Source organism: Impatiens glandulifera, unplaced genomic scaffold (genome assembly GCF_907164915.1).
Source record: "Impatiens glandulifera unplaced genomic scaffold, dImpGla2.1, whole genome shotgun sequence".
NCBI classification, from domain to species: domain Eukaryota; kingdom Viridiplantae; phylum Streptophyta; class Magnoliopsida; order Ericales; family Balsaminaceae; genus Impatiens; species Impatiens glandulifera.
Genome location: NW_025919050.1, coordinates 55,181 through 67,520, shown reverse-complemented (window position 1 = coordinate 67,520; position 12,340 = coordinate 55,181). Strand labels below are relative to the sequence as shown.

Sequence of the window (12,340 nt, the reverse complement as noted above, 5' to 3'; positions counted from 1 at the left end):
GACCTAATAAACAAAAATTCACATAAAAAAAAAAGAAAAACATAACGCTAAAAGAAAACACCACAACATTTAAACTCAACTTAATTGCACACATTTGAATTACTTCTTTAACTTGATTAAGGAGATAATGATAGTCACAACAACCATACTTAGTATTTAGTAATAATACTAAACCCTAATTCCATCGACAATCACTTATAGGTATGCCTTAATGTTAATTAAATGACCCAGCTATTAAAAAGTGTTTGAGGTTCAATTTGAATGAGGAAAAAGTTGAGGAACCATTTAAAAACAAAACAGAAGAAGAAGAGGGTGAAAACTTTTCATTCCTTTTCAATCATTTGGGGATTTGGCTTTCTAATTTTCAAATATTTGGGGATTTGAGGTTCTAATTTTCGTTTTCATGTGAGGGAGAGCGCCATTAGAAAACATTTGAAATTTGCAGACATAGTGGCTTCTCTGGAACCATGCCTTCTTATTCACCCTCCCAAATCACAAGCCATATCATCTCCTTCTTCGTCTTCGCTTCCCCTGGTCTATCTCTTGCTTACCCTTGTCTATCTCCTTCTTCTTCTTCTTCTTCTAGGAAGAATCAATCATATAGGAGAAGAAGTTAGGTATGACTGTCAAAGTAAACTCAGTGAGTGTTACTCGATTCGGGAAGAAGAGGACAGCCGACGCAATAGTCGGACTTGATTCTCATCTGCAGTCCCCCGCCAAGAAGAGAGCCCCTCTCGATGGGATTTCCCATTTAAGTACTCATACGGCTGTACGTGAAAATGAAACAGCAGCAGCGAAGTTTGATGATTCAGAGATGTGCGATGGTTATGTAAATGATATCTACGATTATCTTCATAACATGGAGAAAGAGACAAAGAGAAGGCCGCTGCAAGACTATATCAACAAGGTGCAAAAAGATGTGACAGCAAACATGAGAGGGGTCTTGGTGGATTGGTTGGTGGAGGTTGCAGAAGAATACAATCTTCAATCCGACACCCTTTATCTCTCAATCATTTACATTGACAGATTCTTGTCTCTTAATCCTCTCAATAAGCAGAGCCTGCAGTTGCTTGGCGTTTCTTCAATGTCGATTGCCTCAAAGTTTGAAGAGATTAATCCTCCAACACTTGATGACTTCTGCTACATCACAGATAACACTTACAAAAAGGAAGAGCTGGTCAAGATGGAAGCTGATATACTTAAGTCTCTTAAATTTGAAGTGAGCAGTCCAACCATTAATACCTTCTTGAGAAGATTCTCCAGGATTTCTGAACAGGATCGAAAATATCCTGATTTGGAGTTTCAGTTATTGGGATGCTACTTGGCAGAGCTGAGTTTGCTGGACTATGCCTGTGTCAAGTTCCTGCCATCCGTGATTGCTTCTTCTGTCGTATTCCTTTCCAGGTTTATGTTCCACCCTGATAAACATCCATGGAATGCAAACCTTGAAAAGTTTTCAGGATACAAACCTGCTGATTTACAAGAATGTGTTCTTCTTATACAAGACTTGCAGTTGGGTAAAAGAGGAGGCTCCTTGGTAGCAGTCAGAGACAAATACAACCAGCATAAGTTCAAATGTATTGGCTTGATGAAGGGCCCTCTTCAAATACCCAGTTTATACTTTGAAGGCTTGAAAAATGTTTAATTCTTGTTTTCCCCAAATACCCATGATCAAGGCAAATTCTGGGTGTTAAATTGGTGGTTTGTTCAGAAAATCCAGAATTTTGTATGGCTTAGTTTGTTTCTATTTCTAGTTATATAGTTTAGTTTATAAACAAATTCATTCAAATGCAATGAGGTTAGATTTTGGTATAATCGATGGCTCTTTAGGTTCTTAATTAAGTTAGTGATGAAATAACGATTTTACGCAATTGATTATGTTTAAGCTGATAAGAATTGAAGCACTGTCATGACGAACGAGAAGAACAATTTCGTTCAAGTCGTCATTCTTAAACTCACTGAGCACTACGATCACTGGACTATACTCATGGAGAATTTTCTGCGATCGAAGGAGTTTTGGGGGCTAATTGAAAAAGGAGTACCAACAAACAACGAAGTGTGGCTTACCAATGCAGAGAAGGAATCACGGAAAGCTCTAAAGCTGAAAAACCTAAAAGTGAAAAATTTTCTCTTTATAGATTTAGATAGTGCAACGCCAGAGACAAACCTTCAACAAAGATATGTCTAAGAGCATCTGAGATTCATTGAAACAAATGTATAGGAGAACTGCTCGGATGCAAAAGGCACGACGGAAAGCTCTTCAAAAAGAGTTTGAGATTATGCAGATGAAGATTGGAGAGTCTATCACAAACTATTTTGGAAGAACCCTCATATTGTAAACAAAATGAGGGTTGCTGGAGAAAATATGGAGGATGCTGTGGTTATAGAAAAAAAATTATATGATTCATGACAACAAAATTTGACTATGTGATATGTTCAATTGAAGAATCAAACAATATTGATACTTTAACAATTTATGTACTACAAAGTAGCTTGTTTGTTCATGAATCTAGGATGAATGAACACACAGCACAGAAGTTGAACAAACTTTGAAGATTAGTCATGATGAATCACTCTTATGGAGGAAGAGGTATTTCTAGATTTCGAAGAAGATGAAGAGACAGACACTACATAGTTGAATGTCCTACAAGAGAGATAGAGACAAAGTACAATATGTAGAAACTATTGAAGAATGATTGTTGATGCAAGTGTAGATGTTCAGGAACAAAGTGAAAAAGAAATGTGGTTCATTGACACTGACTGTAGTAATCATATGACAAAAAAAAAGTTGTTCTCAGATTTCAATTAAAATTTTAATACATCAGTAAGAATGAGAGATCACTATTTTGGTTGTCAAAAAGAAAGGAAACATTAAGATGGTCGTAAATAGGAAGATTCATATGCTTATTGAGGTATTTTTATGTACCATGTTTGAAACTAAATTTAATAAGTACATGACAACTACTTTCAAATGGCTTTCTGTTCTATTAGAAGGTGATAAATTATCCTAAAAAATGGGATGATCATGACCATTGATATGACTAGAAACAAAATGTTTATTATGCATATCAAAAAAAGGGAAAAGACAAGATAAATGTTTGTAATTAAAGAAGATGAAGCTAAATTTTGGCTGCAAGTTTATGGACACTTTAAGCTATAATGGCTTGATGACATTATAACAAAAAGAGATGGTAAGGGGTCTTCCAAATTTTGAAACTCCTTCAAAATTATGTCAAGAGTGTTTGCTTGGAAAATAGAAGAGATATCATTTTTCTAAAGAAATCAATTGGAAAGCTATAAAAGTTCTTCAACTGTACATGTTAACATTTCTAGATCACTTAATCTTGTTTCTAATGGAGATGAAATGTATTTTATTATATTTATTGACAATTTCAGTCGTAAAACTTTGTTATATTTTTTGATTAAAAAATCAAAGGCTTTCAATGTATTTAAACATTTTGAATGTTTGGATGAAAAGGACAGTGAATGTACTCTAAAAGGTTTTCGTTTCATAACTTTTTGTGATGCAAATAGAATAAAAAAACAACTCACATCATCATACACCCCACAACAAAATGAGATTGCTCAAAAAGAACCAAACGATTATTAATATGGTGAGATGTATGTTAACTAATAGAAATATTCCAAAAACATTATGACCATAAACAGTAAAGTGGACCGTCCATATTTTGAATAGAAGTCCTATGTCAGATGAAGAAGGTATAACTCAATAATATTCTTCACTATTGGTGAATGATGATTTCTATTGCAGCTACACTAGAATGGAGTTTGTATCAACTTAATGTAAGACATAATTTTTAAATGGTGATTTAATTGAAATTTTTTATATTGAACAACCATCTGGATATGCTATAAAAAAAAAGACAAAGTCTACAAACTGTCATATGGTCTCAAACAAGTTTCAATATGTTATAGTCTAATTGAGTCATATTTCAAGAAAGAAGACTTTACAAACTGTCACATGAGTACACTCTTTTTAGCAAAAACGAAGGAGGGAAGGAAGTATGATCTTGATTGTATATATTTATATGGATGACTTAATTTATATTGGAAACTGTGGAAATATGATGTTGAGATTAAAAAATTCTATGAGAAAATTGAGTTTGACAAGACTAATTTAGGAAAAATGAGGTACTTACTTGGTATTAAAATTTTACAAGGAAAAAATGAAATTTTTGTTAGCTAAAGAAAGTAATATACTTAAGAGATTTAATATGACTCAATGCAATCCAGTTCATAACCTAATTGTACTCGGTACTAAGCTCACAAAGACAAGTGATGGAGCCAAAGTTGATGGAACTTATTACAAACAACTTGTAGGATGTCTTATGTATTTAAATGCTACAAAACCAGATATTATTTTCGTTGTAATTCTTATTAACAGTTTTATGGAAATATTATGTTTGCTGTAATTCTTATTAGCAGGTTTATAGATTGTCCAAATAATTCTTACTTAGCTACATCAAAAAGAATATTGAGATATTTGAAAGGAATATTTGAGTTTTGTTATTTATAAAAAAGAAGGAAACAATTAATTGATTGCCTATACAGATAGTAACTATACATGTGACTTAGAGGATAGAAATAACACATTTGGTTGTGTTTCTATTGAGCCATACTATTGTATCCTTGTCATCAAGGAAATAACCCATAGTATCTTTGTCAATCACATATGTTGAATTTATTTCAGCTGCATCATGTGCATGTCAATCTGTCTATCTAAACCAATTCTTGAGAAAATAAAGCATAACCACTCTATTCTATCAAAATTCTTTGTGACAACAGTTTCACGATTAAATTGTTAAATAATTAAGAAGTAAATACATTGATGTGATGTTTCATTTTCTCTAAGAATTGGTAAAGATGACGTCAAAATATATATATATATATATATATAGACTTGAACGTTTTTTTTACCTAGTTTTGTTTATGTTTATAAGTTACCACTTAATTTAAGTCCTTGAAAACTAGGAAAGAAATTTAGTTCAAGTTTTGTAACCTCTTGAAATTTAGTTTTTATAGTATTTTGAATTTTAGCTTTTCTTTTTGTTTTGTAGAGATTTTTATTTTGTTAGGTGTTTAGTTATTTGTGGGAAAGAGCCTCGGTGTTGTGGTCAGCACGTCCGTCTCAATAGACGGTCTCTACTATGAAGTTTCTAGTTTAGACATGACCATATACCACTTTATTTGAATAAACCTTTATTATGTATGTTTTGAAATAAAAACAATTACTAGTCTAGTTGAAGGGGTTATGCCTAATTCCGTTCTTAAACCATCCTTTAAATTTCTTAATACATTACCACGAAGTATACTAGAAAATTATGTAACGACATACATGTTAATGAGAGGATTGAGAATGACCAAAACCTGAAATTATTCAAAAATATTACAGTTAATATATCAAAATATTAGAAATGATTATAATAATCCAGAGATTGTTTTTTATTTTATTTTTAGAGTCCAGAAATGCAAGTTATGGACATAATAAGGTAAGCATAATGATACAAATGATTCAAACTACCTTAATTCGGGATACTTTTTTTCTATAAAATACAGAACATTATTTTAAGTTATTTATAATTTTTTTGTATTTTTCTACAATTTCAAAGGTATTTTAGATTGAAAATGAATTCAAAAGACTAATTTTAAATTATTTAGACTTCAAGCAGTTTTATAGGTCATTTTGAACGCGACTATAAGTAGTTTAAAGCCAAATTGAAAAATGTCCACCATATGAATTTGTAGATAAATGTGTTAGATTAAGTTAAAAAAGAAAAAGGGAGAAAATAATTAAATTAATATTAAAGGGGAAATAATTAATTAAGTTGAATTATGAAAAACGTTTTAATTGATTAAAATGAATTTAGGATAATTTAAAATCAATACGACATAGTTTTGATGATGCGTTGATAAATGAATAAAACTAAGTTCTGTACATATTTAATGCACATATAGAGCTGATAAAGCGCTAACAACAGAGTTGATGTCAGTAGAGCTAAAGAGGCGCTAACAGCAGCCTTGTCAACAACAGAGTTGAAGAGGCGCTAGTAGCAGCCTTGTCAATTAGTAGTCTGAAGAAGCGCTGATAGCAAATTTATTCAATCAACAGTCTGAAGAAGCGCTGACAGCAAACTTATTCAATCAGCAGTCTGAAGAAGCGCTGACAGCATGATTATTCAATCAGCAATCTGACTCTGAAGAATCGCTGACAGTAGGCTTATTGAATCAGTAGTCTGAATAAGCGATGACAACAGACTTATTCAAACAGAAGAGCTGAAGAAGCGCTGACATCAGGCTTAATCATGCAGCGGTGCTGAAGAAGCGCTGATAAGTAGCCTTGCTCTATCAGCACAACAGTGTTGCGCCAACAGCTGAGTAGCGAACATAAGTCACTACACCAAAACATACATATTAATATTAAAAAAATAACATGTCGAAACTATATTATTTATTTCATTTTAAAGTTAACATAACGAAACGATATTTATTTATATTTTAAAAATTAACAAGTATAATTTTATATTTTTCAATGAGAGAATCATACTCTATACACGCTTATATTAAAAGAAAAAAACTTTTGCCAACCTTTATAATATACCACCACCTTTCATTTTTTTTATATAAGCTTTTTTAAAACATTAATTATTCTAAATTTTAATATTTTATTTTTAAACATTATAAGTATTTTATTTCACTATTTCAATTTTGTAAATTAAATTTGACTTAAAATTTTATTAATATTAAAATTTAATTATTATTTTTTATATAACATAACTTTTAAATTTTTTATATCATTATTAAAAAAATTATTAATATTTGTCTTTTAATTAATTATTATTTAATTTTAATTTAATTAAAAGTAAAAATAATATAAACTAAAAAAAAATAAATTAAACATTATATTATATTAAAAACAAAATTTAACATATATGTTTTTAAATTAGAAATCTTCTTTTCTCTATAGGAAAACAGCCCCAAGCCTAATTAATTTTCAGTGAACAGATCCATTCATTTCTAACCTAATCTCCAATCCCTTTCTAAGCATGTTGTAGCCGTTTTCTTCCTTTTACACTAGAGTAGATCATCATCATCAAGATATATTCATGAAACCATATCAATTCCTGCTATATGGCTTCGTTTGATGAAAGGGTTTTTGGGATAAAATCCAATTTTTATCCCAAAACCCAAACATCTTATCAACCATCAAATCAAATAATTTTATCATTTAAATACCAAAACTATCCTATAATTTTATCCTCTCTCTCTAAACCATCATTCTCTCTCTAAACCATAATTCTCTCACCTACACCATATCCTCTAAAGTCAAGGAACAAATTAGTCTTCAAATTTTAAAAACCATTTTTTCTTACTTTTTATCCAACAATGATTTTTTTGGATAAAACCCAGATAAAACCATAAAAACCCTTTCCTCAAAAAAGGCCTATGTATTCCTCGTGGAGCTCTCAAATTCCTCCATCTATCTAAGTAATCACTTACGACTCCTCCTTCTCCAAGATGTCGCAATCAACGCACATGACGATAATAACAACTAGGAGAGAGAACAATTCGTCGAAGTTTGGACACAATAATATTTCACCGATAAGTAATCATCACTTTTGTTTAACTTCTTCTAATGGTTTGAGAATACACGATCGGAGAAAATTGATCGAAAAAATATCGTCAGTATGTATCGATTTCCCTATTTTTTTCAGCAATTACTACTTAAAACGAAATTCGAGTTTCATTTTATCTGATGAATTGATTGAATCAATGAATGAATGAATTCTACTGCATCTTCCGATTAATTAGGGTTTATATTGGCTAGGAGGAGAGCATAAATGTAAAATAGATCCTTGCTATATATATTAAAGAAACTGGACTGTGGTTTCAGCCTTTGGTAGTAGGTAGTTACAGAAATCAATTATCTTCTTCTAATTGTTTTATGATCAACGTTTGATAGATAGTGATTTCTTCTAATTGTATTTGTTTTATGAAATCCATAGCTGCTCGATTGTCCTGCATGAGTGTTCTTTGCGTAGACACTAAAGATGTAAGATTAGTTAAAAGGAAGAAAAGTGATACATTTGGAAGAAGCTGGTAATACAATATAATGTATTTACATATAATAATTTTTTAAAACTACAAAGTAGTATTAAACTTTCATTATTACACGCATTCCTTTGAATCATTCTAACTATCCCTTAGGATTTGGATGTTGTCTTATGAAACTATATATATAGGGACTTGAAGCATATTATTAGCATTATTTTTACACATGAGGATGATAGCCTTTTCATTTGTTATTCATGCATCCGAATGTTTTGCTTATAAAAAATATATGCTCATATGTGTGCAGTCTGATGATACTGAGATTCATGTCCATTGGAATGGTGCTACTGAAATAGTTTTAGTTTCCTACACCAGATATATCAATGACGGTATGTTAGAATTTCATTTTTCTTCATTTGCATTTCTGTATTTTAAAACTTACGGAAGCATCTAAGAATCCCCATGGGTCATCTTTGCTGGATTTTTTATTTTCAATAAAATTTTTTGGCTTCTGTAACTAATTAGGTAGACACTTTATTTATTGTCGACTCAATTATGTAATTGTGTGATCTTAATTCTATTCCTCTCAACTCCAAGCTGATACAAAGAAAATTTTTGGACTTAAGTAAGATGTTACTGATACCTTCCACATTTCAAATTTAACTCCCATCTTATCTTGTAGAAATTTATGTTGCCTGCAGTCAGAAGTTTTCAGAAGAGCCATTGAAGATATAGCTTCCAGAAGTTTGCGTTGTGTTGCGATTGCATACAGACCTGAAAATTTCGAAAACATCCCACATACTGAGGAGGAACTGTCTACTTGGAAAATACCTGATGATGACCTTGTATTGCTAGCCATTGTTGGCCTGAATGTATTATTCACTACTAGTGTGCATTTAGTCTACTATAATTTCTGTAACCAGATGCCATATTTCATGTTTAATCATATTAGCATCTTTTTCTAAATCTCATCACTAACTTATTGTCTTTTTGCTCGACACTAAACTAAATTATAATATAAAGAAGGCTATTGCTCAATCATTAGGCAAAAGGGCAGAACATATGTAATGACCATTGATCTATGAAAAGTTAGGAAATATATGACACATTATTAATAGAATTATATACCTACATTTGTATATCACTATTTTTCTCCATATTCAAATAATATTTCATCAAACTCATCTTGTAAACAATACATGAATGGGATCTTCTAATAATAAAAATTCTAAACGGTTAATTATAATTATGAACATCACACCACCATGTATGGTAAACACATACGCACAAAAAAATACTAAATTGACGAGTTTTTGTAAATGATTGATCAACACAGGATCCTTGTCGACCTGGTGTCAGAGAAGCTGTTCGGCTATGTACAAATGCTGGAGTTAAGGTACGCTAGTATTTACTTTGGTTAAGATAGTGACAAGGGTCATTATATGTGAAGTTCATATTTGTGCGCACCACTATTATATATGGCTGAATTGGTTAAGAATTGTGTTTAAACAGGTGCGCATGGTCACTAGGGATAATATCCAAACAACTAGAGCTATAGCCCTAGAATGTGGGATACTATAATCAGATGTAGACACCACTGCACCAAATGTCATTGAAGGGAAAGATTTTCGGGTATTATCCGATGAGGAAAAGCTAGAAGTTGCTAAGAAGATATCAGTATGTCATGAGCTGACCAACTCAACTTGGAATTAGTTTGATGTTACTCTTATTATTTAATTAATTAGTTTTAGTAAGGAAAGAAGTGAGTCTAATTCCATGCGTAGGTAATGGGAAGGTCGTCTCCCAATGATAAGTTGCTCCTTGTGCGAGCCTTGCGAAAGAGAGGACATGTTGTTGGTGTAACAGGAGATCGAACCAATGATGCCCCGCACTGAATGAGGTTGTGTGTCAAACCATTATGTTTTCCTTAGGCAGTGTGCTCTTTAAATTCTTATCTTTTATTGCTTATTTTTTCTTCTGTGAAACCAATGAAAATATGAATTTTCTTTGTATGCGGTTATGTTTCTCTATCTAGTTTACTATACAGAATACATTTCAAATGTAAATCTTTTACACACTAGACTTTTCCCCTCTAATTAGTTGACTTGGTTGTGAATCTTTAATCAATCTGCTATCGTTATTGTGCATTTTTACAGCTGTTGGGTTTTATTTTTCTCTATTCAGTTGAAATTGTTTGCTACCTTTCTTTTCACCTTTGGAATTTAAAGGTGATATGTTGTCCTTGTTTTAGGCTGATATTGGTCTCTCAATGGGCATCCAAGGAACAGAAGTCGCAAAAGAGAGTTCAGATATAATAATACTGGATGATAACTTTGCTTCTGTTGTGAAGGTTAGTCACTAGCACATGCTGGTGTATTATTAGGTTGAAATATATACGATCTATGCTTATTAATATGGGTTGATCTCTCAATTGGTTCTTTGCTTTTTGAATTTTCTTGCGCACTCTTGTTGCCTTGTTTCAAAAGCGAGAACTTGTTGCATTGTTTTGCTTAAATTTTGAGGAAAGTATTATAATTTGGAATTTGTTTATCGAATGCCATTTCCTTCTTTGATGTACATGTTGTTAGATGGGGGCGTTCTGTTTATGCAAACATTCAGAAATTCATCCAATTTCAACTCACTATCAATGCTGCTGCACTTGTTATTAATGTTGTTATAGCTGGTGATGTCCCTCTGAATGCAGTACAGATAAATATAATTAATAATCTATGCACGCACCTAACATGAGAAAAAAGAGAAAGAAACAAATAGTAGGTAATTAATGGGTTCTTTTTATTTTCTTTTGTTTGGGAAAAAATTACGGTTGGATGAATTCAACTTCTTTGGGTTAATCTCATAATGGATACACTTGGAGCTTTGGCATTGGCCACTGAACCACCTACTGATCACCTAATGCATCGACCTCCGGATGGTCGGAGGTGAGTTTGAAAATTTAATTGATTCAACCATTTTTGTTCATATTAATAATATTGTTGAATGGTTGGTTGCATGAGTATTGTTGATGTTTTTGTACCTTGATCAGGGAACCGTTGATAACAAATATAATAAAGAGGAACTTGCTAATTCAGGTATATATTATTATTATTGGGAAGCAGGTGTAAGTTGTTGTTTGATAACTTACAATTTCTAGCTAGCTAGCTAGGACAAGAAATGAATAAAAATATTTTGGTTGGGTAATTTTGTTGGAACACACGGACAACTGCAGGCAGCTTATCAAGTGAGGGTCCTGCTCGTTCTGAACTTCCAAGGGGAAAATATCCTCAACTTGAAGCATGATAATCCCGGCCATGCCAAAAAATTGAAGAACACGCTCATATTGAATGATTTTGTTATTTGTCAGGTATGTATGATATTAATATATATATACCCTAGGTAGAAAGAAAGAAATAAAATAAAGAGAAAATGGTTAATTTGTGCAGATATTCAATGAGGTGAATTCAAGGAAGCCAGATGAGATGAACGTGTTTAGGGAGTGACTAAGAACCGTCTCTTCATGTTGATAGTTGGACTAACTATTGTGCTCCAGGTTCGATTTTGATCGATATGTTGTCTTTTTTATTTTAAATTTGCATGCATGAATGATATAATAATAATAATAATGTGTTGTTTATGTTGATGATCAGGGCCAGCCCTAGGGTAACCCTAATACCTGGAACTTGACCGCGCAAAGAAAAGATCGGCCAAAGCTTAAAACCGGAATCATCAGACAGCCGATCAGCCACAAGGCAGAGGAATAACCGGAAGAAGTCCGGTTACATCACTCATACCAAAAGCCATTCGGTTAAGACAAATGGCCGACCAGTACAAGAAGACAATTTGGGTATCTGTTGAGAATGATACCAAAGGAACAGACTGAACACTTCCATATCCATGCAAGTCTGAGGAAAGACTGTATGCTGCAGAAGATAGTACTACCGGATCTTTCCACTTCGGGATAAGTCAGAAAGAAGATCTTCCAAGTACAGACAACTGTCCAACAGCTAGTGCCTACATCAAGTAAAAGACAAATCCGGCAGGTTTGTCTTACATACCGGAAGAACAGACTGCCAAGTCTGAGGTTGACCATCAGGTCTGAGGAAACGACCGTAGGTCTGAATCTCAGAAACACTGAATCACTGCACCTCTGCTCAGCCAATCAGATTCAAGGCAGTGAAATATGACCGTTGGCATATTTCACCTATAAAAGGGGCAGTTGAAGAAGAGTAAATGCGGGACACACAGCGGGACAAGCAACATACAGTGAGACAAG

General features: G+C 32.6%; 1 protein-coding gene and 1 pseudogene across 1 annotated transcript; both read left to right on the top strand.

Moving 5' to 3' along the window:
• Nucleotides 1-619: 619 nt before the first annotated feature.
• On the top strand, nt 620-1,645 carry LOC124917371 (cyclin-A3-2-like). Its single transcript, XM_047457824.1, has one exon. The coding sequence runs from the start codon at nt 620-622 to the stop codon at nt 1,643-1,645; it is 1,026 nt and encodes a 341-aa protein (XP_047313780.1).
• A 264-nt stretch (nt 1,646-1,909) lies between these two features.
• Nucleotides 1,910-11,726, top strand: LOC124917370 (annotated as a pseudogene).
• Nucleotides 11,727-12,340: the final 614 nt, after the last annotated feature.

Excerpts from the sequence above, each read along its gene's own strand:
- LOC124917371 (XM_047457824.1), top strand. The coding sequence starts at position 620 with ATGACTGTCAAAGTAAACTCAGTGAGTGTTACTCGATTCGGGAAGAAG.